We start from the raw sequence: 22,385 nt of genomic DNA, 5'->3' as shown, positions 1-22,385 counted from the left end.
TGACACACAGGAGGTGCTGAGTAAATGGTACTCGTTTTATTCATACATTGTGCAGTTAAACTGAGACCCCTGTTCTGCATAAAAAGAGGGAAACTATGCTTGGAGTGACCTGTTGTCAGGTGTCTTAATTTAGCAAACAGCAAAGTCTCTGCCTAGACTATCTTCAAAGATCGTCCTAGAGCCCTCCCGGTGAGAGTTCTTACCTGTCTCCCCAGACTAACTTCTGTTCTCCATGCTCTGTCCTCCCAGCAGCTAGGGTTGCATTTGATAGGCAGACGGGGGCCCAGCCCTGATTGAATGAGGACATTGTCACAAAGACTGAGGAACCACAGACACTGTTGCAATCTGCCCTGCCCTGAGGAACACCGGAGAACCTGTGGCTGGCCTTCAGGGGCTGCAGCTCTGTGTTTGGGAAGAGAGCCTAGGTTTCCCTCGTAGAGTGATGGGAAAATTGTTAGGATGTGCTAGAGAGATGCTGGCTTTTCCCGAACTGAGGTTAGAGTTTTCCCTTCAAAAGCAAGGAATCCACGATTAGGGATCTTTCTTAGGGCTGGGCGCTAAATTGGTGCCCCAGGTGCAGGGAGGAAGTAGATGCCCTTAAAAGGTAGAAGAGCAGAACCACACACACCTCTAATGCAAACCCGTTTGAAGAATGTACAGACTAGTGTGGTGGAAGCAGAGAAGAGGGACATACCAACTCTGTGGCTGTATGCGGTGGGGGAGTGGGGACAGTACCAGAAGAGGGGTACAGTTTAAAGAGATGGAGGAGGAAGGCCGGCCAGGAACCAGCATGAGCAAAGGCCCGGAGGTAAAAATAGTATGATATGCTAAAAACAGACAGACAGTTCTCGGGTGTGGCTGGGACACGAGGTGCTGGGCCCGTGGGACAGTAGGGAGTGCAGACCAGAGGCTAAGGCTTTATTTTGTGTTGTGGGACTTGGAAGTTTTAGTAGTAGGCGGACAAGCAGGGTTAAGTTTTGGAGATCACTCGACTTAGGTAAGAATAGACTGTCGCTCTGCTAGGCATTTTCTTTCCTTCAGCAAATATGTGACGAGTGCCTATTACGTGCTAGAAGTGGTTCTGGGCACTGGTCAGCAGGAGCAAAAGTTCAGATGGAGCCTTCTTTGAGAGTAACTTCCACATTTTACGGAAGAGGAAGTTGAAGGTCCGCCTGACTCCAGCTGATGGCTCTGACCTGGACTTTTGTGGCCGGAGGCAGCGTGGCTCTGGGCAGCCCTGTAAATGGCTCGGCGCACGTGGGTCGGGCGGCCTGCGGGTCCTCCGGCTGCGCAAGCCGCCGGAGCCTCTACAGTGCTCCGCCCGGCTCGGAGCCCGCCCCCAGCCCAACCCACACGTGGGTTCTAGCACGTCCGCCCGGCTCCCCCTTGACGTCAGCCTCGCGGGTCCATTTAAGGCCCCTCCCGCTCCCAGCTCCGAGTACCGGAGCAGCTGCCGCCAAGTCCGGATCCAACGCCACGCGCCCCGACGCCCGCCCGCCCGACGTGCACTCCCGGTACGGTCGGGCCCGGCGCGCACTGCGCGGGAGGGGGAGAGCGACTGCTCAGCGCTTCGCTGGCCCGGCGCTGCCCGCGCTGGGGTCCCTGCTCCCGGGAGGTGTAGGCGCTGCTTCCCAGAGGCATAGTCTTGAGACCTGGGCGGTGGCCCACGCCACACGCGGGTACGGGGCCCGCCGCACCCTGCTTTTGCTCTAAGTGGGCAGGGTGGCCTCTGGCCTGGCTGGGGAACCAAGGACTGGCCGCACCCAATATGGGTTCGAAGGCTCGGCTGAATACAGAAGTATGAGGAGACTACGGGTCTGAAGGGTAGGGCATATCTCCGGGATGGAAACAGGCAAACCTCACCGAACTCGAAGTCCGGTTCTTGGAGCCCAGGGAGCCGGGAAAGCCTCAGTAACCTGGGGCGGGTTCCTGGAAGCCAGAAAGCCACTGGGTGCAGCTAGGGTCGCCTTTTAACCCTGAGACTCTCAAGAGGTGGGCTCCTTGGAGGCAGCGGCTGCCTGCAGATTATAGGACGTTCTTGGAGCAAATTACATTTATTAAGCATCCGGCGCTATGTTAGGCATGATGCATGCAAAGATGAAGCAGAAAGGGTATCACCAGCTCTTTCCGCCTCTCAGTATTTTGAGAATAGGCTCATCCGGTACCTCCCCCTCCTTTTGATGTTTAATTCCCTTCCTTTCGACAAATGGGGGAACCTAAGGCTGGGAGAGGGTTAGGGTATCTCTAAGGTCACAGTGAGTAGGTAGCAGAGTTGGGGGAGTAGACCCTTTAAATGCAGGGCTCCCCCACCCCAATATCCCCACACTGAAGGGAGCTCTGGAGCCCAGGGCTTAGGTTTTGTCGAAGCCAGGAGCTGTCTGCAGAAAGAACTCCTCCCTTCCCCCGCCAGGATGCAGAAACCTTGCAAGGCTGTCTAGAAATAGCAGTGATTTGTAAAGAGAGACTCGATTCCAGCTTGGTGACTCTGGGCTGCCTGCCTGGAAGTCCTCTCGGATATTTTTGCTCTTTGGGGCGGTGTCAGGATTAAACGTGGTGCTTTCAGGATGCAATCTATAATAATCTCTCCAGTGAATGTAGAGCAGGGTTGGATTAGGAAAGTCAAAGACCCCCTCCCCGATTCTGGAAATCGAGGGTCTCACCATGTATCTATTAACTTTAGGGCTGCAGGCTGCAGGCCTCTTGAGCTATTGCTTCCCTTCCTGTACTAACAAAATTTCCTCATACTTGGCCTCACGCCTTTGCAACAAGGACCATGGCAGAAGCCACACAAGGCACCTCCCTGCGCGTTGGTTAACAGTCCCCGGTTCCTGGTATGGCGATTTAAAATCTGGCTCTGGCCGTGCGCCAGGCCGAGGAGGCCCCTGCCAGCCAGACTTCACGTTGTTCTCGTGTGCTTCGGAACACTAGTTTAGTCTAAAGTCTGATGCTGAGCTCACTGCCCCTGACCCAGGGAGCAGGATAGTTCCTATTCAAGTCCGCTCACAGGCGGGGCTTCTCAAGCATCTGCCTTGCTATAGAGGTTAGGGCCCACCTCTCGGTAGCCAGCGGCTACTACTTTGGTCTCCGTCCAGTGCTCCTGAAATACGCTTGCGCGCAAGATTAGTGGCTAGATAGGTGAGTGGGGGAGGGGCATCTGATAATCTTCCGGGTCTGGGCGGGGCGTAAAACCCCCGCGGGCTCCTGCAGACTGGGCAGTTGATCTCCGCCCCTTCTCCGAGGGCGGGGGTTTGGGAGAGGGTGCGGAAAACGAGTGATTGCGCAGGAGCAGAGCTCACAGTACGCCCCCCCTGCCTCCCGGCAGTTCGCTGAGGCGGTTAAAGGCACATTACGCAACTACCTGCGGTTCTTAAAGGGCTTGGCAGGAGTCCTAGTGATTGGAGTAGAGCTGGGCCGGTGGCTCACAGGATCTTGTTTGAGGAAAGGCCAGCTCCACTTGGAGTTAATTTAAGTGAAGATGGGTGAGCCCTCAGGAGGCTATACTTACACCCAAACGTCGGTATTATTTTTCCACGCCAAGGTGAGGACCTTTACACCAATGATCCTAGCCAGACCAGATCCTGGCATTAGGCCTTTCACCTCTCCTTTCGCTATCTTTAGGTTTCTTCCCACCCTCCTTTTAGTCTTCCCTTGTAATTTTTAGTGGCAAGTACCCCAAAAAGAAGCAAAATAAACTTTTTCAGAACAGCTTTTGGTTAATAAGCGTTAATTTTAAAAGGACACAGTGACAATGCATGTTTTTCCCCTATAGATTCCTTTTCGTTCTAAGTCCAAAATGGCAACTCTCAAGGATCAGCTGATTCAGAATCTTCTTAAGGAAGAACATGTCCCCCAGAATAAGATTACAGTTGTTGGGGTTGGTGCTGTTGGCATGGCCTGTGCCATCAGTATCTTAATGAAGGTAAGTGAGAGCCCATCACTCTGGAAGTCAGGGATTCCTTGACTCCATCCATCCCACTCCGTCTCCAAGAATTGTATTATCACATTGTTTATGCAAATATTTATGTTCATGAACTCATTCAAAGAACTTCACATGAAACAAACTTTTAAAACATGATGGTATGCCAAAAGAATATCTAAACTACAAAAATCAAAGGTTTTTAGGCTGAAGACCCAGTTTCTTAAATTCACTGTGCTTTATTAACCTGCATTAATTGCCTACAAATGGAAAAGTGGAGCCCATGCCTTTAAACAAGCTAAAGCTATTTTAAGGTAATTTTTGAATTGAAATTGGTATGTATATGTGGTAAAATTAAAATCAAACTGAATGTGTAAAGTCTTCCATCCATGCAAATCCCCATTGCCTCCCTCCTTGGATAGCAGTTTTGGTACCAATTATGGAGCTAAACTTTAATTATAAAAAGAAAACTTGTGAGTGAATAAAGAGTACTTTTTACTGTACTCAAGCCTGGTTTATATAAAAAAGAAATTGAGGCAGCTTACAATATTAAGATATTTTAAGTTTGGATTTGGAGTTCCTAATAAGAGAGTGAAATGATGAATTCTGAGTTTGGGACAGAAAAGAACTGAAGGCAGAAATTAGCTAAGCAGTGTCTTGGAACAACACAGGTTGCTTCATATGTGTTTTTAGAAGAGACCGCATAGTATACCAACTCTTACTCCTTCCCCATTGGATCAGAAATTGATGTCATTTGTTTTTCCCAAACCTGTGAACCACCTATGGTCTTTTTCTGTCAAGCTCCCTAACTCAGGTGTGGTTAAGAGTAAGCCAGACCACTCATTATACTGTAGATGATTAGGGATAGTTCTGCAGCTCAGCTAGTATAACCTCTTTGGTTGTAATAGTCCACATCCCATTTGTAGTAAAGCGATTGTTGGTATTCTTTATCTGAGAGGTAGCTGTGAACTTTTATAGGTTCATCTGAAAAAAGGATATTTTTCACCATTGTTTTGTAATGTACATGTCTGTCTTTATGTAAAACTGTTACTGTTGGCTAATATATGGAAGACATGTAACCAGGGACTGGTCCAGAATATCACTTTTTAAGTCATAATACTTGTCAGTATCATCTATTTAATGACTAACAACCTTAAAATCAACGTGTAAAACTGAATTTGAGAGAGTAAATGGAGCGGTTTTACATAATTGGATGTTACTGCCAACCTAGTGTTCTGCTTCTGTACAGCAGTTAGCTCCTGGTGAAGAGGGGGTTGGAGAGAGGGTCAGTGATCCTTCCTGTGTATAGATCATCTATGAGTCAGCTTTTGAATGGGGCCCTGCCTCTACTTTGAGGTGTGTCCTGATACTAATAAAGTAGTTGAATTCTCCTATGCGAAAAGTAAAGAAATTTTGCATGTCCTTCTTGAAATTTGGAAATAGCAATTTTCCATTTAACTAAAAATTTTATGTCTTTTAGGACTTGGCAGATGAACTTGCTCTCGTTGATGTCATGGAAGACAAACTGAAGGGAGAGATGATGGATCTCCAACATGGCAGCCTTTTCCTTAGAACACCAAAAATTGTCTCTGGCAAAGGTACTTCAACAAGTTTAAGTTGTAGTCCATGCTAGACTTAATTCTTTATCAGGCTTGAAATCTAGTTCATCAAGGATTCCTTTTTTTATACTAGATAAGAGAGCCTTCAAACAATTTTGCTTTGATAACTATGGATATCAGTGTTTGTATTTGTAGCAAATGGTTTTAAATGGAAATCCAATTTGTCCATGATGTGGAAAGCATCTGAATTAGAATGTAATTAGCATAGCCTCTTAGGTCCATATTTTACCACATTGCTTCAGATATTTAAATGAAATATACTTCTATTCCCTTTTGCACACTAACACAAGGTTGAGAACGGGGTAAACGAGCCTGTTCAGTGTATATTCATGGCTTGACCCTCTCACACTTTACAAGTGCCAGCCAGGAAACAGACATGGGCCCAAATAGTGTAGTTTGACACTTGAAAATCACTGACTCCTTGTCTGATAGGTGACTCCTTTCATTATCTTCAACCTGGGGTTGACTATCCTGTGTGCCATACGGTATCTAGAAGCAAGACAATGCTTGATAAGTGTAAAGTTGCCTCTGCCTTCTTCTTCTTTTTTTTTTTTTTTAAAGCCCATCCCTGAGCTGATAGGACCACAGTTAAGTAGAAATAGGAGTATGGAAGAGTGAGCCTTGAGCTCCAGTGGCAAAAATTGGGGAATGTATCTCATTTGATAGTGAGAGTCAAAAGTCAAATAAATGTGATTCCTTTCAGCTCCCTCCAGTTTTAGTTACATAAAGTCACAACATAACTAAAACCAGAATACAAAGAAGGTGTTGATGTAGTCTTCCTCCATGTAAGTGGCCACAGTGATAAAATTCCAAAAACTTAAAGAAGGTGACTGACGGGCATTAGAGGCATTTATGTGCCACGTACATAAAACACTGATAAAACTGTCCATAAAAAAGGTTACTGGAACAAATTTTTGCTGGAATTCTCTTAAAAGTCCTTAATCTGCTTATTGTTTCTCTTTGGGCTAGACTATAATGTGACTGCAAACTCCAGGCTGGTAATTATCACAGCTGGGGCACGTCAGCAAGAGGGAGAAAGCCGTCTTAATTTGGTCCAGCGTAACGTGAACATCTTTAAATTCATCATTCCTAATGTTGTAAAGTACAGCCCAAACTGCAAGCTGCTTGTGGTTTCCAATCCAGGTGAGGCTATTAACTGCATAAAAATAGATGGGCTAGAGTAAAACTGATAGTTTCCTCCTGAGAGCATATTTGTGTTTTTGTAAAATAGTTAAAACATTAAAGGAGATACAATGCCTTAGATATAGTTGGCACTTTAAAATTTGTTACTTGCCTAAGAAGATCTTGGATAAGAGGTAAGTTTATGAATAATGTGTTACTGATGCACAGTTTATTTTCATTAAACTACACTTCTTGAATACTTGATGTATGTGCTATATTGTATGTAGTATAGAGGTTTAAAACTATTAACAAAAATATTGACTGGTCATGATCAATATCAAGATCCAATATAAAGCCATATATCTTGACTTGTAAATCATTATGTAATGACTCACCTAGTATCTCTGCTGAAATGTCTTCTTCATAGTGGATATCTTGACCTATGTGGCCTGGAAGATAAGTGGCTTTCCCAAAAACCGTGTTATTGGAAGTGGTTGCAATCTGGATTCAGCCCGGTTCCGTTACCTGATGGGGGAAAGGCTGGGAGTCCACCCGTTAAGCTGTCATGGATGGATCCTGGGGGAGCATGGAGACTCTAGTGGTAAGTATGACTTTTTTTTCTCTTTGTGTTTTCAAAAAGATCATATGAAAAATTAACAGGAGTTTCATTACTAAATCAGAGCCTAAATCAGATATCCATTCATTAGGGTAGAATCGTTTCTAGAAATCTATCTTTGGGTATAATTATATGCTAGGACTGTTAAGATTTTAGCCATTCTGTATGACATTATTTTGGTTGGGGATATGAAATTTCTTTAATTCCTTACCATGGACATATTAAATAAGATGATAGTTTTTAGGGTAGTTCATTTACTGTCGCAGCTGTTGACTTAAACTTCTTGGCCCTGAAAAGGTCAGCCAATCCAAATGTAGTGTATAAAAAAAAAAATCTATTATCACAGTTGAAAGCTGTTATAATTTCTGCAGGGTTCTCAGTTCCTTATGTCAAAAAACTTCTTATGATCTCATACTATCTCGTCTCAGTAGGTTAGGAAAACAGATTAGAATATAGTGACAATTCTTAGCTTTATATAATCTAATCAATGAAAGTCTAAAAGTTAGGGTAATTGTAGCTTTACCATCTGTCAAAAGGGGGTGGGTAATTCTCCTCAGATAAGAAAAGAGAGCTTTAGAAGAATGAGTCGGAATTACTAGTCTGCTGGCTGATGCATGGGAATAAATAAATATATTCTGTACTATTTCTTTTAGTTCCTGTATGGAGTGGAATAAATGTTGCTGGTGTCTCCCTGAAGAATCTGCACCCTGAATTAGGCACTGATGCAGATAAGGAACAGTGGAAAGCAGTTCACAAACAGGTGGTTGACAGGTAATAGATCTCAATTTTTAACACAGAACATGAAAATGTATTATTATTTAAACAAAAGTTTACTAGCATTTGCATTTGATTACTCTATCAGAAAACTTGTTTTCTAAAGCTTTGTTAAAGATCATACTGTATAATAGATAAAAGGATTAAAAACTAGACATTTATTAATGCTACAGTCTATTTGCCATAATTCTCAGTTTATAGTATGATAAATCTTTCTGTTTGCAATGTAAACTATTAAGATAAAACAAGTTAGATTGTCTACCCTATTTGAGATTTGGTCTTTACTTCAACAACATGTATGATTCATTTAGTTAGGAATAAGAATTTTTAAATCCAAGTTCCTATTATAGTCTGTAAATAGAAATACAGCTAGCTTCTTATTTATTCAGATGATTATAAAGTTTCAAGCAATGTATAGTTTCATAATAGTACTAAAAATGTAATTATTAATGGTTAGAAATTGTTGAAATAGGGAAGCTTTCAACTTGGTGGCCTTATTTATTTATTATAAATCAGGTGGTCATGTGCAGATCTCAGGTCTATGGAATTGAAGAATGAATCATGATTTGTCTAGGCAGAGCCCTCTTATTTGTATTTGTTTAATTAAATCCTGTGAACCCACCATCGAACCAAAGAAACATTGATAGTTCCTGTCAACTAACTGTAGTGTTTGTTGGGTTAGAATTGTTAGTCTGCTGGTCCTTGGAAATGAGTGAATTCTGTGCTCCTTCTCCCACTCATCCCTCTGTACTCAACCCCACTACCTGCTACACATACACACACCTGAGATAATCCCAAATCAAGCATGCTATATGTAATCTTGGATTTACTTTCTTAAATTCAGTATTACATTTATAAGAATCAGCCATTTTGTTGCATATGGCTGTAGTTACTTGTTTTGACAGCTAAGTAATATTCCACCATATGGTTATACCACAGTTTCTCCATTCTCCTGTTTTGGAGAGCATTGGGCTTGTTGCCAAATTTTTCTATTACCAACAGTACTGTTGTGAACATCTCTATACATAATATCCTGGTATACATGTGCAAAGGTTACTCTTAAGTATATAATGCACTTTACTGTATTACTTATATATTATTATTTACTATATAAATTATTTACTATAAAGTATGTGTTCAGTGAAAGCTGTTTTTCTTTGTTACTCCGCCCTACTTTTTCCTACCCTTCCTTGTCCTTCCCTACCTACCCTTCCCTACCCTACAGTGCTTATGAGGTAATCAAACTGAAAGGCTACACATCCTGGGCCATTGGACTGTCTGTGGCAGATTTGGCAGAAAGTATAATGAAAAATCTTAGGCGGGTACATCCAATTTCCACCATGATTAAGGTAGGTCTATGTAGTAATAGGTTGTGTGTGAATGCCATTATTTTGTTTTTTTTAAACATTCTACTGAGCAATTAGATTAATGTAAGTCCTCAATCATTGATTTAAGGGAAATAAGTTAATGACCTGCAACTTTCTTTTTTGAAAAGACATGGTTGAGCTTTAGGCTTAATGTCCATTAGCACTGTGTTCAGCACATTGATACTTAATAACTTGGTGACTAAAAAACTAGTCAATTTTGTTGAGATGGGTAGAGGAATATAAAAGAAACAATTTGTTTTTCCTTTGGGAAAAACAAAAATCACACTCAAGTTAGAGTTACCAAAGCATTATACAATAAAAATTGGGAAGTACAATGGATAATGGCAATAATTTAGATTTTCTTTTAGAATGGATATCTTGCTGCTATTTTAATGACTTTCCTTTATATCCTAACTAAAAATCTAGAAAGGAATTTCTACTTAGCAAGTCATATTAAATAAAGCCTCATAATTATAGAGAATGAAAGTCTTGGGAGACCCCAGAATGCTTAGAAAAAACATTAAATATTTTTCATCTCGTCTTCAGGGTCTCTATGGAATAAAAGAAGACGTCTTCCTTAGTGTTCCTTGCATCTTGGGACAGAATGGAATCTCAGATGTTGTGAAAGTGACCCTGACTCCTGAGGAAGAGGCCCATTTGAAGAAGAGTGCAGATACACTGTGGGGGATCCAGAAAGAGCTGCAGTTTTAAAGTCTTCTAATATCATACCACTTCACTGTCTAGGCTACAACAGGATATAGTTGGAGGTTGTGCATATTGTCCTTATTATCTGATCTGTGACTAAAGAAGTAATGTCAAGACAGCCTAGGAAAAACATCAATTTCCTAAAGTTAGAAATAGGAATGGTTCATAAAACCCTGCAGTTATATCCTGATGCTGGGTGGTACTTACCTTGTGTGAGCCTGAACTGGTTAGTGCAAAATAGTTCCATTTTCTCAAGAGGCACCACTGCCAATGTTGCAGATGCTGCAGTTTCCCTTCAAATCAGATGTGTGTTTACTGTGTGTTATCTCTCTTCTGGTTCCTTCAGCCAAGATGCCTAGTCCAATTTTTTTGTTCTCCAATTAATCACATCCTGGGATCCAATGTATAAATCCAGTATTGCAAGTCTTGTGCATAACTGTTCTAAAGAATCTTATTTTATGTACTGTATGTATCAAAATAGTGTACACTGCCATATAATGTAAAAAGAAAAATCTACATAAATAACACAGCCAACTATCCAAGTGTCATACCAACTAAAACCAAATAAACCTTGAACAGTGACTATTGTGTTAATTTATTACTTTAAGATACAAAGTCATAAAGCTGCTGTTTGCTCATTACATTATTGGGAACCATTCGGTTATTCTTGGGCAACTCTGCAATAATTTTTTTAAGGGGTACTGTTTACTAATGATCAGACTTTAATAATTAATATATTAAGGGTGTGACTAAGGGTGTAGATTGACTAGGTTGTTTTCTTACCATTTTCATTGCAATCAATTGTCTTAATATATTAAGCCCCAAAGTATTATGAGATAACTTAATAGTGTTAATCATAATTGGTAGCCTATAATTCACATAGGTAACATTCTATATATGAATGTAAAAAACATCATTTGCTAACTGAACATAAGCAGTGATACTTTGCCACAACAGAAGGACAGATTTTTTTAGAAACTTTGCTCTCTGGAGGCCAGTAACAAAATGGTACTGAACAGTTTTAAACCAAACAGCCCTGATGGTTGTCTACTCACATTTTCTTTAGATTTCCCTCAAAATATTTCTATAACTATGATCCTCTCCAGGCCTAAAAAACATACATCTAGAGGTTAACTAGAACAACTTTATTGTCAACACTCCTCCAGGATCTTTTCCCAAAGTTTTCCTTCCTGAGAGATAGTTAAGAGAATTACGCTTTTTAAAAAATATGTCTCAAATGTAGGACAAGACTGATCTACATAGTCTTGATGATTAGCTATTATAATAGCATTTGCTTTTCAATAGGCTTTAAAAAAAATAACAGCCTTAGGATATAATTTGCATACCATAAAGTTCACCCTTTTAAAATGTACAATTCTATGAAGTCACATTGTTGTACAACTATCACCACTATCTAATCTTAGAACCCTTAATTGCCCCCAAAAGAAATGTGCACTTATTCCTATAGCCTTCTGTAGACTTTGAGGCACCTTTAGACTTTTTTTAAAATGTACTTTTATTAATTTCATATTACTTTTAGTCTATCAACACGACAAAAATAATGCTTTGTAGAGATTTATTAAACTAATCTTTCATGAATTTTCAGATTTAATCTTGTAAAGCTTCCTTACTTTCTGGCATATCATGTATTCCACGTTCACCTTGTACCTTCCTGCCCCAGGCAAGGGATAGGCCAACTGCAAGAAGACTTGATTCTCTTTAATGGAATATGATCTCATTTTAGTCTCAATAACCTTGGGAAGTGGATTAAGCAGGCCTGAGCCCCATGTCATACAAGTTGCCAGTTAGTGGGGAAGCAAATGGGATGTTCAGAACATGTGCCTTGGGCAGGTATGAATGAACAGCCTCTTAACTTGGTGCAGGCATTTGGTCACCGCCAAGATGATACCTCCTTTGGCCACCAGGGGCGAGTATAGAGCTTGAATTTGGAGGTAATCCAGGTCAACAGTGTCTCCCTCTGAGTCCTGTGGTAAATGAGGTACAAGGACTAGGAGTTTCTATGGAAAGAAGCAACAAGCAAGTGGTAGGAGCTGCTGCCGCTCCTGGGAACCTTTGCTTGGGGCTGGTAGTAGGTTGTGAAAAATGCCATAAGAGAAACAGAAGAGATGTAGGGAGGTGATGGTAGTTGACACATTAGCCAAGGAAACCTAAAGGAAATGCCATTTATGTTCAACACTGAAAATAAGGATTTTTTTTTTAAGTGGAGGTTGAACCCAGGACCTCATGCATGCTAAGCATGGGCTCTACCACTGAGCTCTACCCCCATCCTCACCCCAAGAATCAATTTTGAGAAGGGTTAGGGAAGAATTTTCAGATATACGGAACAGCTAAAAGCCTTAGGAAATTAGGAAACTGCTGTCTATAAGCTGGAGGGAAGTGTGGTGTGTGTCTTGAGATGAAGTTGGAGGGATAGAAGGAGGCCAAGTCTAGAATGTCTCTTAGGTTGTGGTAAAAATTGATTATTTTAAGTGTAATGGAAAGCAACTGAAGGGTTTTAAGCAGGGTTATTGCATGATCTGAACCACATTAAAAACAAATTATAGGCTTTGATACAGAATATGGACTATCCTTCAGATTTTGAAAGGGATTCAAATGCAAGTGATGACAAAAGATGACAATGAATGTTATGTATATATACCTGGGTGGGACATTGTGCTGTACACCAGAAATTGACACGTTGACAGAGGAGGTTATGCTCCCTTCTGTGAATTATAAATTCTTGTAAATTAAAATTATTCTTAGAAAACTAGACATGGCCTTTCCTTTTCATTACTACCCTCTGTTCTCTCAGGAGAAATTCAAACTATTTAAACACTTGGTCCTGAAGTTACAGAGCTTAATAATTTTTTAAATTCCTGCAAATAAATGCTTGGACAAGGGTGTGGTAAGTGCATCGAAAGTTTGTTTCTCAAACTTAGGTTGGCAGTTCTCAAGCCCATCCTTTCCTTAAATTCCTTTTCATTCTTGTGGCTCAGATCCCTTCAGCAAAGCCCGCTCAGGAAGAGGCACATTAGGTCCGCTCAGGCCTTGAGCTCCCCCACGTGTCCCAAGCTAGCTGCCCATTTCCAATCTTGCCTCAACCAGATACCGTCAATTCAGGATGTGGAAGCAAGGTCCTCAGGATGCTGGTTTAGGCTGGCCCACTGGAGGATAGGAAGTGCTCCCAGGAGAATTCTTTCCCGCGAGGAATTAGAGCCTGACCCCTTGCTGGCCACTGTGCAGTAGTCTGGTCTCCAAAAAGCCTCGGCCCTAAAATCAGAGGCCTAGGCCGGCTGAAGGAAATTAAACACCCCAGTAGCCCTCTCTTGCACACTCTTCAAGACCGTTGAGAACTTCTCATACGGACATCACGAGAAGGAAACCACAGGAACCCAGAGAATCCACAGAACGCACTCAGACCAGAGGACATCAAGAACCCTCCAATGCGCCTGCGCCTGCACCTGCGCCTAGGCCGGCCGTGGGGCGGGGTTTGCGTGCTGACGAACGAGAGCGAAGCGTGGGAGCGTGCTTGCTCAACGGTTCGGAGAGTAACGGTCTCCTGGCTTCGCACTTTAACTGACGTTGGTGTTTTTTTCTCTGGTGTAACTTCAAAGAGCAACTGAAAGGCAGTGCGTTGCGCTTTCAGGCCGTCTGTACTGAGCTGCGCCACGCCGAGCATTTGTGAGTGACTGGGACTGGAGTATAAACGGTGGTTGGGGGCTGGGAGAAGTGAAAAAAAACTTGGTGCCCCAATCCCTAATACTGACAGGATGTTCCGTGCGCTACCTCTCCACGCCCCTGGACCAGGCATTTTTTCCTTTGGCTTCCCTCTACCCCTGGCCCCAGCATTCTGCAAACTGGAGGTAGTTCCTTAGATGTTCAGTGTGTACATCAAATGTACATCCCTGAGTATAAGAGTGGTTCATTCAGGAAGTTCGATTCCACTGAAATTGCATTATCCTTATCAGGTTCTCAAAATGTCAACTGTCAAGGAGCAGCTTATTGAGAATCTAATTGAGGAAGGTGAAGTTTCCCAGAGTAAGATCACCATTGTTGGAACAGGTGCTGTAGGCATGGCTTGTGCTATTTGTATCTTATTGAAGGTAAGTAATAAGCCTATACTGTGGCTGAAAATGAGTAAGGACTTCTAAGTCTTGTGGATGTTGATGAGTGCAGGGTTAATCCCTTAGTAGCAAATAAGTATCATCTGATTTTACTCAATTTAAGAAACATTTATTTGGAGTTTACCATGTGTCAGGCATTGCCAGACTATTTAAATTTGTTTATAGGAGACACATTGATTGTATTATTTGGTTAATATTATAACATTTCCTGTTGAAATGATCCAGCACTTTGCCCTCCTTGAACAGTAATAGGTGAACATCGTATTTCCCTATGGCTTATACCTTAAAAATTTTTGTTACATAAGTATTACATGTTAATTATAAAGCAAAAAAATACCGCATTTGATAAAATAACAATAGAAGTTCTTTAATCTTCCTTTGTGTTTCCAGAACATCTTTTGTGTGCTTGTTAGCCATTTGTTTATCTTCTCTGGAGAAATGTCTGTTCATATCTTTTGCCAATTTTCAAATTGGGTTATTTGTTGTGGTTGAGATGTAGGAGTTCTTTTTATATTCTAAATATAACTGCTTATCAGATAAACTATTTCCTGATATTTTCACCCATTCCATGGGTTTTCTTTTCACTCTGTTGATAGTGAACTTTGATGCACAGAAGTTTAAATTTTTAATGTTGTTCAGTTTACCAATTTTAAGTTTTTTTGTGTGTGGGAGGTAATTAGGTTTATTTATTTAATGGAGGTACTGGGGATGGAACCCAGGACCTTGTGCATGCTAAGCATGCACTCTACCACTTTATTTTTACTTTTGTTGCTTTTGATGTCTTAGCCAAAAATCATTGCCAAATCCAATGTCATGAAGCTTCTCCTCTATTTTTTCTTCTAAAAGTTTCATAGTTTTAGGTCATACCTTTAGGCCTTTGATCAATTTGGAGTTAATTTTGTCTGTGGTATAAGGTAAACAGTCTAACCACATTCTTTTGCGTGTAAATATCCAGTTTTCCCAATACCATTTTTTGAAAATACTGTCCTTTCCCTTTTGAGTGGTCTTGGAACTCTTGTCGAAAAATAATTGACCATATATGTGAGAGTTTTTTTCCCCTGGGCTATCTATTCTATTCCATTGGTCTGTATGTCTCTTTATGTCAGTACCACACTGTTTTGATTACTAGCTTTGTAATATGTGTTGAAATTGGGATGTTTGAGACCTCCAACTTTGTTCTTTTTCAAAATTGTTTTGACTATTCAGAGTCTCTTAAGATTCCATATGAATTTTAGAATGGACTACTCTATGTCTTAAAAAAATAGCCATTGGGATTTTGGTAGGGGTTACATTAAATCTGTAGATCTCTTTGAGTAGTATTGACATTTTAACAATATTAAATTTTCCAATTCATGAACATGGGATGTCTTTCTGTTTATTTGTGTCTCCTTTAATTTGTTTCAGCAATGTTTTATAATTTTTAATGTATAAGTTTTTTACTTCTCTAATGTTTTAAAGATATTATTTAATCTCTGTTACAACCTTAGGAGTAAAGTATTGTTACCGTCTCCATTTATATATGAAAATACTGAAGCACAGATGTTACATAACTTGCTCATGGTCACATGCCTAGTAGGTGAAAGGGCCAGAATTCAAAACTTGGCAGTCTGGACACAGAACCTGTACTCTTAAAAGCTTTTCTTCATTATTTAGAAAGTTTTTGGAAACCTGCAGAGGGAGATGACAGGATGAAACAAAGCCAGTTAAGTTCCAGAACCCCAGAAAGGTTCAGGAATTGAAAGTATCAGTCACCTCACAAGATGGAGGTAAGGGATAGGACTAAAAACAGGATTGGTTGAAAGTTTGTATGATGAGAAGGAAACCCACCAGATTTTCTTCTGCACCTTCTTTCTTTACCTTCATCAACCAGGCAACCACCTCTCACATCCCAGCAGGCAAAGGGAGTTTAAATTAGACAGGCTCTGCACTCAAGATAATCAAGGACAATAGAGGACAAACATCTTATTGAAAGCAGTAGGATTCATTGAAAGTCTACATGTTCAACAGAGGCGAGAGCCCTTTTACTCCTTTTGGGCTGCTGTGTAGCCAACTGTTGGACAAAGATGGAGTATAGAAAAGAGGTGAAATTAGAGGATTAATCAGAATGTCCAGTAGCTGATTGACATTTCAGTAAGAAATAAGAGGGGGAAGAAAATTATTCAGGAGATAAAATGACATGAGTTTGCAGACATAAAGAATTCACTGAGTGCTCAGCACAATGAATCAAAAAAAGCCTACTCCAAAAAATATCATGAAATTTCAGAACTTGAATTGTAAGAGAAGGTCAATTGTTAGAACCCAGTTATTTTCTACTAGAATCATTTGTACTCTGTTAAGTGCCCAAGTGAAGCAGGCAGACTAGTTCAGGACGTTGTCTTCAAATCACATTGATATAAATTATGGGATAAATGGGAAGTGATGAAGGATATTAAAATATGCATAATCATATAGTCCATTGACTTGAAGGGGCATATGGGCTGTAATGAGTACCATGATACCTGCATATGTCATTGAAAAGTGGACTTTAAAGGTTTTATAAGGACATGTAAAGTCTTTAGGAGTGGTAAAGTCTTTAGGAGTGGGTTGCAGTACAGCCTACTTCGTTGTCCTGTACCAAGCAAAGTGGCCGTAACAGTTTGCCTTAGATTTTTTTTTCTCTTAATTTCCCATCTTCCATTTGCTAACGTCACAGACATTGTGCTCATTTGTAATGCCTGGGGCCATATCCTCATTTGTGAACTAATTGCTGTGGCCAGAAGGAAGGATGGCACAATTGATTGGGTCTGGTTACATGCTTATCTAACCTTAGGTTGAAGGGCTGGGTTAACTGTAATTTACTGAACTACATAGAATGGTTTCCCATAGGTGGCTGCCTTTCTATTTTGACCGTAAGGATTCATACCAAAAAATAACTTGAATCACTATGCTATACACCAGAAACTAACACAGCATTGTAAATCAACTATACATCAATTAAAAAAAGAAAAACGACTTGAACCAATTCAGAAATTAGTCATAAGGGTTAAATATAATAAAATATTTTGAAAGGATTCTATAACTTTTCATTCAGTTTAAACTGTTATCTGAAGTGGAAAAAAACCCAATTCTAAAAACTTTGACAATTACATGAAGGCAAAACAATACCTTTTGCTACATTCTGTTGTTTAACTTCTAGTCTCTCTAGGCACATTTAAAAAACTATTATTTTTATATCATTTTTCTATTAAAAATGTAACACTCCTTTGATTATAAAATAACCACACAATTTTTTTTCTCTTTCTCCTAAAATTGAAATGGGAACATTTTCCAGAACATTTTATTCAGAACTTTCATGTATTTTAGGATTTGGCTGATGAGCTCGCCCTTGTTGATATCGCAGTGGACAAACTGAAGGGAGAAACGATGGATCTTCAGCATGGCAGTCTTTTCTTTCATACTTCAAAGATTGTCTCTGGAAAAGGTTAATTTTAGTTTTATAAAGTTATTTTCAGAACTTTAGAAAAAGTAATGAATTTTACTAGACTGATGTCAATAAATATAAAATTAAAAATAGCACCACTGTAATTAGGACATACAGTTTAGAAGGTTAATTTAAAAAAAAAGAACATTCTATTTTAATTGGAGAAAATTTGATAAATACAAAAAAGTATAAAGAAATTTAAAATCTCTTCTGTTAATGATTTTATGTATTTCTTTCGTTTTTTCTATTTTTTTACGTAACTGACATATAAATGCTTTTAAACTTGTCTTTCAGTCTTTCTTACATATTTCCTGAAGGATATGCAGTCTTGCATAGTTTTTCTAATATTATTGATACATTTATCTATATTCTTAACCTTTTTTTTTTGATATGTGTTTATAGAGGACTAGGTTCAGGGTATATTTTGAGGCTATGGAAGAGGAAGTGGAGAGTTTAACCACAGTAGCATTAGCATCATGTGCTGGCCAACAGAAGCCTTAGAGAATTAGGAAAATAATTGTTTTATCATATGCTAAAGTATATAGTGTGCTTTTTGGTAATGTGATTCAACAGATGTAGTTTCTACTAGAAGCTCTCTTATCTAACATGATTGGAACTGAAAGTGGTTAATTTAAAAATACCTGTTAGCACCATTATAAACATTTTATATTGACCTAAAACATGTAAATGCAAAGCTATATACTTAAAGGCAAAAGAAAAGGGATCTCAGATACAAAGTCTGAGATGCAGGAAAAAAAATGAAGAGCACAGGAGATAGTGAAAAGAAGGACAAATCTAAATAAACACCAATTGTATAAGACGTAATGTCTTATGGGGTTAAAAAATTTTAAACATAGCATATAAATCTGGAGGTGAGGAGTGGTAGTGGTGAATGAAGTAGTGTTCCAAGTTCCCCAATCACTGGGGAAGTGGGAAAGGTGATGATTAACTTTGGGCTTTAGTGAGTTAAATATGCACGTTGCAACTTCTGTGACAACCTTTAAAAAAATGAAAACAGTGTGTAACCTCTAAATTAGTAAAGGGGAAGAAGTAAAATTATGAAAACATACCCAGTGAATCAAAAAGAAGATAAAAACAAATATAAAAAGAGGGACAACGTATAGGACTAAGAGTTTAGCAAAGATGTCAGACACAAAATTATTAATAAAAAATTATGCAAAAACAGGTAAAAATGTTAAAGCTATTATTTATGTTATAAAAAATGGGAAGTACCTAGGAATAAATCTAACAAGACATGTATAAAAGCTTTCATACAGAAATTAATACAACCTCACTGAAAGACATTAAATAAATAAATGAAGAGATATGCATTATTCATAGAAGTCTCAATATCATAAAACATCCATTCTTCCCATATTGATTATAGATTATATGCAATCACAGTAAAAAACCCAACAGGTTTTGTTATTGTTGTTCATGTTAAACTAATTCTAAAATTCATTCAGAAGTTCAAAGGTTGAGAGTAGATAAGATGCTTTTTGTAAACATTGTTAAATACACTTGTTTTGATACAGTCTATCATATAAAAGTCAGTAGGGGTTCCACTCTGCCACAAATGGAACTGTGTAGTGAGAACCCTGAGCCATCCAATTGGTGAATGTCTGAATGATGGTCCATCTCTCATCCCAGCCAGAGTGCACACCTTCCATTTCCTTCCTGTCCATTGATTGCTTTCAAATCTAGATGAGCAAATAGTCCTTTGTCCACAAAGTAGGTTCAAAACAGTTTATTCACATATTACATTTAAGAGATGTACACTCCTCTTAAATCCCAGGTAAATCTTTAGAGGAATAGTGGATGGAAGAGAAGCCCCCTTTGAGGAGCTGCTGCAACCTCTGCTTGACCTCTTTCTCAGCTTCACTATGGCAACAGCCTGGGCTGAGCAGTCAACAATACTCTTGAGAAAGAACAAGGTGGTGAGAACTTGCTTTACCAGATATCGAGACTTACTACAAAGCTATGCTAATTAAATGCAGAGACAAAAAATTGTTGTGTAACACTGATAATATTGTAGCTCAATGGGAAATTTGCAGACTTAAATTTTTTTTTCTTACAGCAATGGTTATTTTTATGGAAGGAAATAAAATTGAACCTGTGCCTGATAACACACACAAAAATTAATTCAGAATTGGTTAAAGACAAAAAGTGAAAGGCAAAACTTCAAAGCTTCTGTTTAGAAGATAATATAGAGCATCTTTGTGACCTCAGGATAGGGAAGAATTAAACACAAGGACAGCAAAAACATGAACAAAAAAGGAAAGGATATAAACGTTAGTGTTTGTGTTCATGAAAAGATATTGAGTAAAGAGACAAGTCATAAACTGAAAGAAAATATTTGCAACAAAAACAGCTGACAAAGGAATAGTGTTAAGAATAAAAGTACTTGTATAATAAATAAGATAAATATACATAGCCTAGTAGAAAATGGGGAAAGACTTGAACATTTCACAAAAGAAGAAACTCAAATGGCCTATAACTATATGAAAAGACAATCTCATTAGTAACCAAGGAAAAGAAAATTAAAAAGCCTATCAATATACCATTATACACCATTAGGTTGGCAAAAGTGTGATCATACTAAATGTTTTCCAGGATGTGGAACAGTAGATTTTCTCATACATGACATGTAGGAGTGTATTATAGTAAAACTACTACTTTTTTTAGGTTTGTCATTACCTGATGAAGTTGAACATATCCCAAACCTAGAAATTGCACTCCTAGGTATATTCCCAAGAGAAACTTGTGTACATGTGCACTAAGATACATGTACAAAAATGTATAGTGTTATGATTTGGAAACAATTCAATGTATAGCAATACTGAGTTGATAAATTATCCTGTGTAGTATTAAATCACAATGACAGTGAATGAACTACAGGGACACACATAAACGTGGGTGAATATCAGATACATACTATTTAGCTAACGTAATATATACCTTATGATTCAAAAACAGATAAAACTTAATATGTTGTTTAAATATGCATAAGTAGTAAAACTTTTAAGATAAGATTGTAATTTTCACCACTGAGAAGAATGGTTAGTAACCTCTGAGAATGAAAGATGTGGATGCAGCCTATTAGGGGCACACAGGGGCTTCCAAGATATTGATGATGTTCTATTAATTTGTGTGATTTTTACAAAGTTGTTAACTTTAATATTTTTAAAACTGGGTATATATTTCTTATACATGCTTCTGTATTAATAATATATTTCACAATATATTTCATTTTGAAAATACATTTAGTGAGCTATAATGAGGTAGAGCAATGGATGTCATTGATTATCCACAGATGTTTTTGACTCATATGTACCATATGAGCCCACATGAAATGTGAAAACATAGCGCTCAGATGCCTGGAACATAGGTGGTGCTAAGATATTTGTGGAAGAAAGGGAGAAATATGAGATCAGAATCTGTTATTATGGATCTAATGATCAAGTTAGGGGTATAAGTACAATATAACCATGGGAAGATAACATAAGGCACTATATGTAAGGACTATTTGAGAATTATAGGCAGTAAGTACTATAAAAATTCAGTGAAGTAAGAGTACTATTTATGAATTACATAATTAGGGGATGCCTGGCAGAGGACCTGGTATTTGAAGAAGGCTTTGTTCCAGACCACTATGGTTTGCTGTCTTTGGGAGGACTGAGTTATATTTAGAAAGGAAAATAACAGATAAGGAGATGATGGGATTAACAGAATCAGGACACCTGGATATTCTGAAATAAAAATAAGACACAAAACTAGTAAGATAACTTGTAGGCAGATGATGAAAATATTTGGTATTTTACTCTGGTATATACTTTAATTGAATTTGTGAACATGATATTTCAAATAATTGATCTGAGCTATGGAGAGATGACTCTGGAGAAGTTGCAAGGGTATTTTTGCTAGTTTATCTTCTAAAATTCTAGTGGAGAGGAGGGAGAAAAAGAAGCTGGAGAAAGAGTGAGACGCAGAGGTTGAGAGATTGCTTTGGATTTCTGGGGTTAGATAAGACCATTCTGTGGAAGATGAATGTCCAGCAAGGTCTTTGAGTGAGAATGAGTCGATTATGTATGCAGAGAGAGAAGAGAACTGCCTCCTACAGATCTTTCATGTGACAGAAGGGAGAGATAATCTCAGATTAATGTGAAACTTGCCAGCCTAAGAAATGCCATCTTTCTAAGTTTGTTTTTCTAATTGAAATCTTCACTGGGGCAGGAAAAACATTAAAACATTTATGGTTTATAGATTGGATTAGAAAGATATAAGAATAACCATAAATAGAGATGCAACAAATATCTTTAAAATGAAGCAAATTTCCTTTTTGAAAGAGTAAAAATACAAGTTTTTGAAAGATGGAGATAGAGTTTAGAGGCGATTTTAGCTAGTTTAATTTTTGACATCAATATAGAAAATAACTTCTAAGTCATATAATACTTTTTAAAAACTCCAGTATGGAATAGTGAGCATTATAACACATTGTCATTGGGTTTAATAGATTTAAGTCATAGTGAGAAGATTTCCTTCAGGTTAAACAAGATAACATTACTGCAGGGAAAATCTGTTCATTTGCAAATGCCAGATATGAAAGTAGATGATACCAGTCATACAATAGACTTTTAAAGAAGTGAGGCTCAGTGATTATGGCAGTCTTGATTCAAACATTT

At 38.9% G+C, this 22,385-nt stretch overlaps 2 protein-coding genes across 2 annotated transcripts in view; both read left to right on the top strand.

Moving 5' to 3' along the window:
• Positions 1-1,359: 1,359 nt before the first annotated feature.
• Positions 1,360-10,701, top strand: LOC105095329 (L-lactate dehydrogenase A chain). Its single transcript, XM_031459911.2, has 8 exons — positions 1,360-1,514; positions 3,770-3,919; positions 5,397-5,514; positions 6,505-6,678; positions 7,085-7,258; positions 7,927-8,044; positions 9,273-9,396; positions 9,961-10,701. The coding sequence occupies exons 2-8, from the start codon at positions 3,794-3,796 to the stop codon at positions 10,123-10,125; spliced, it is 999 nt and encodes a 332-aa protein (XP_031315771.1). The 5' UTR covers positions 1,360-1,514; positions 3,770-3,793; the 3' UTR covers positions 10,126-10,701.
• Positions 10,702-13,689: 2,988 nt separating this feature from the next.
• The window catches only part of LOC105095330 (L-lactate dehydrogenase C chain), a 34,633-nt gene continuing 25,937 nt past the window's right edge, over positions 13,690-22,385 (top strand). The window contains exons 1-3 of the mRNA XM_010987456.3: positions 13,690-13,800; positions 14,088-14,222; positions 17,586-17,703. Coding sequence (XP_010985758.1) covers positions 14,097-14,222; positions 17,586-17,703 — 244 coding nt within the window. The 5' untranslated portion in view covers positions 13,690-13,800; positions 14,088-14,096. The remainder of the gene's footprint in view (positions 13,801-14,087; positions 14,223-17,585; positions 17,704-22,385) is intronic.

Source organism: Camelus dromedarius, chromosome 12, assembly GCF_036321535.1.
Source record: "Camelus dromedarius isolate mCamDro1 chromosome 12, mCamDro1.pat, whole genome shotgun sequence".
Lineage (NCBI taxonomy): Eukaryota > Metazoa > Chordata > Mammalia > Artiodactyla > Camelidae > Camelus > Camelus dromedarius.
The sequence above is the reverse complement of the archived record's forward strand: the minus strand, read 5'-3'. Positions and strand labels throughout refer to the sequence as shown.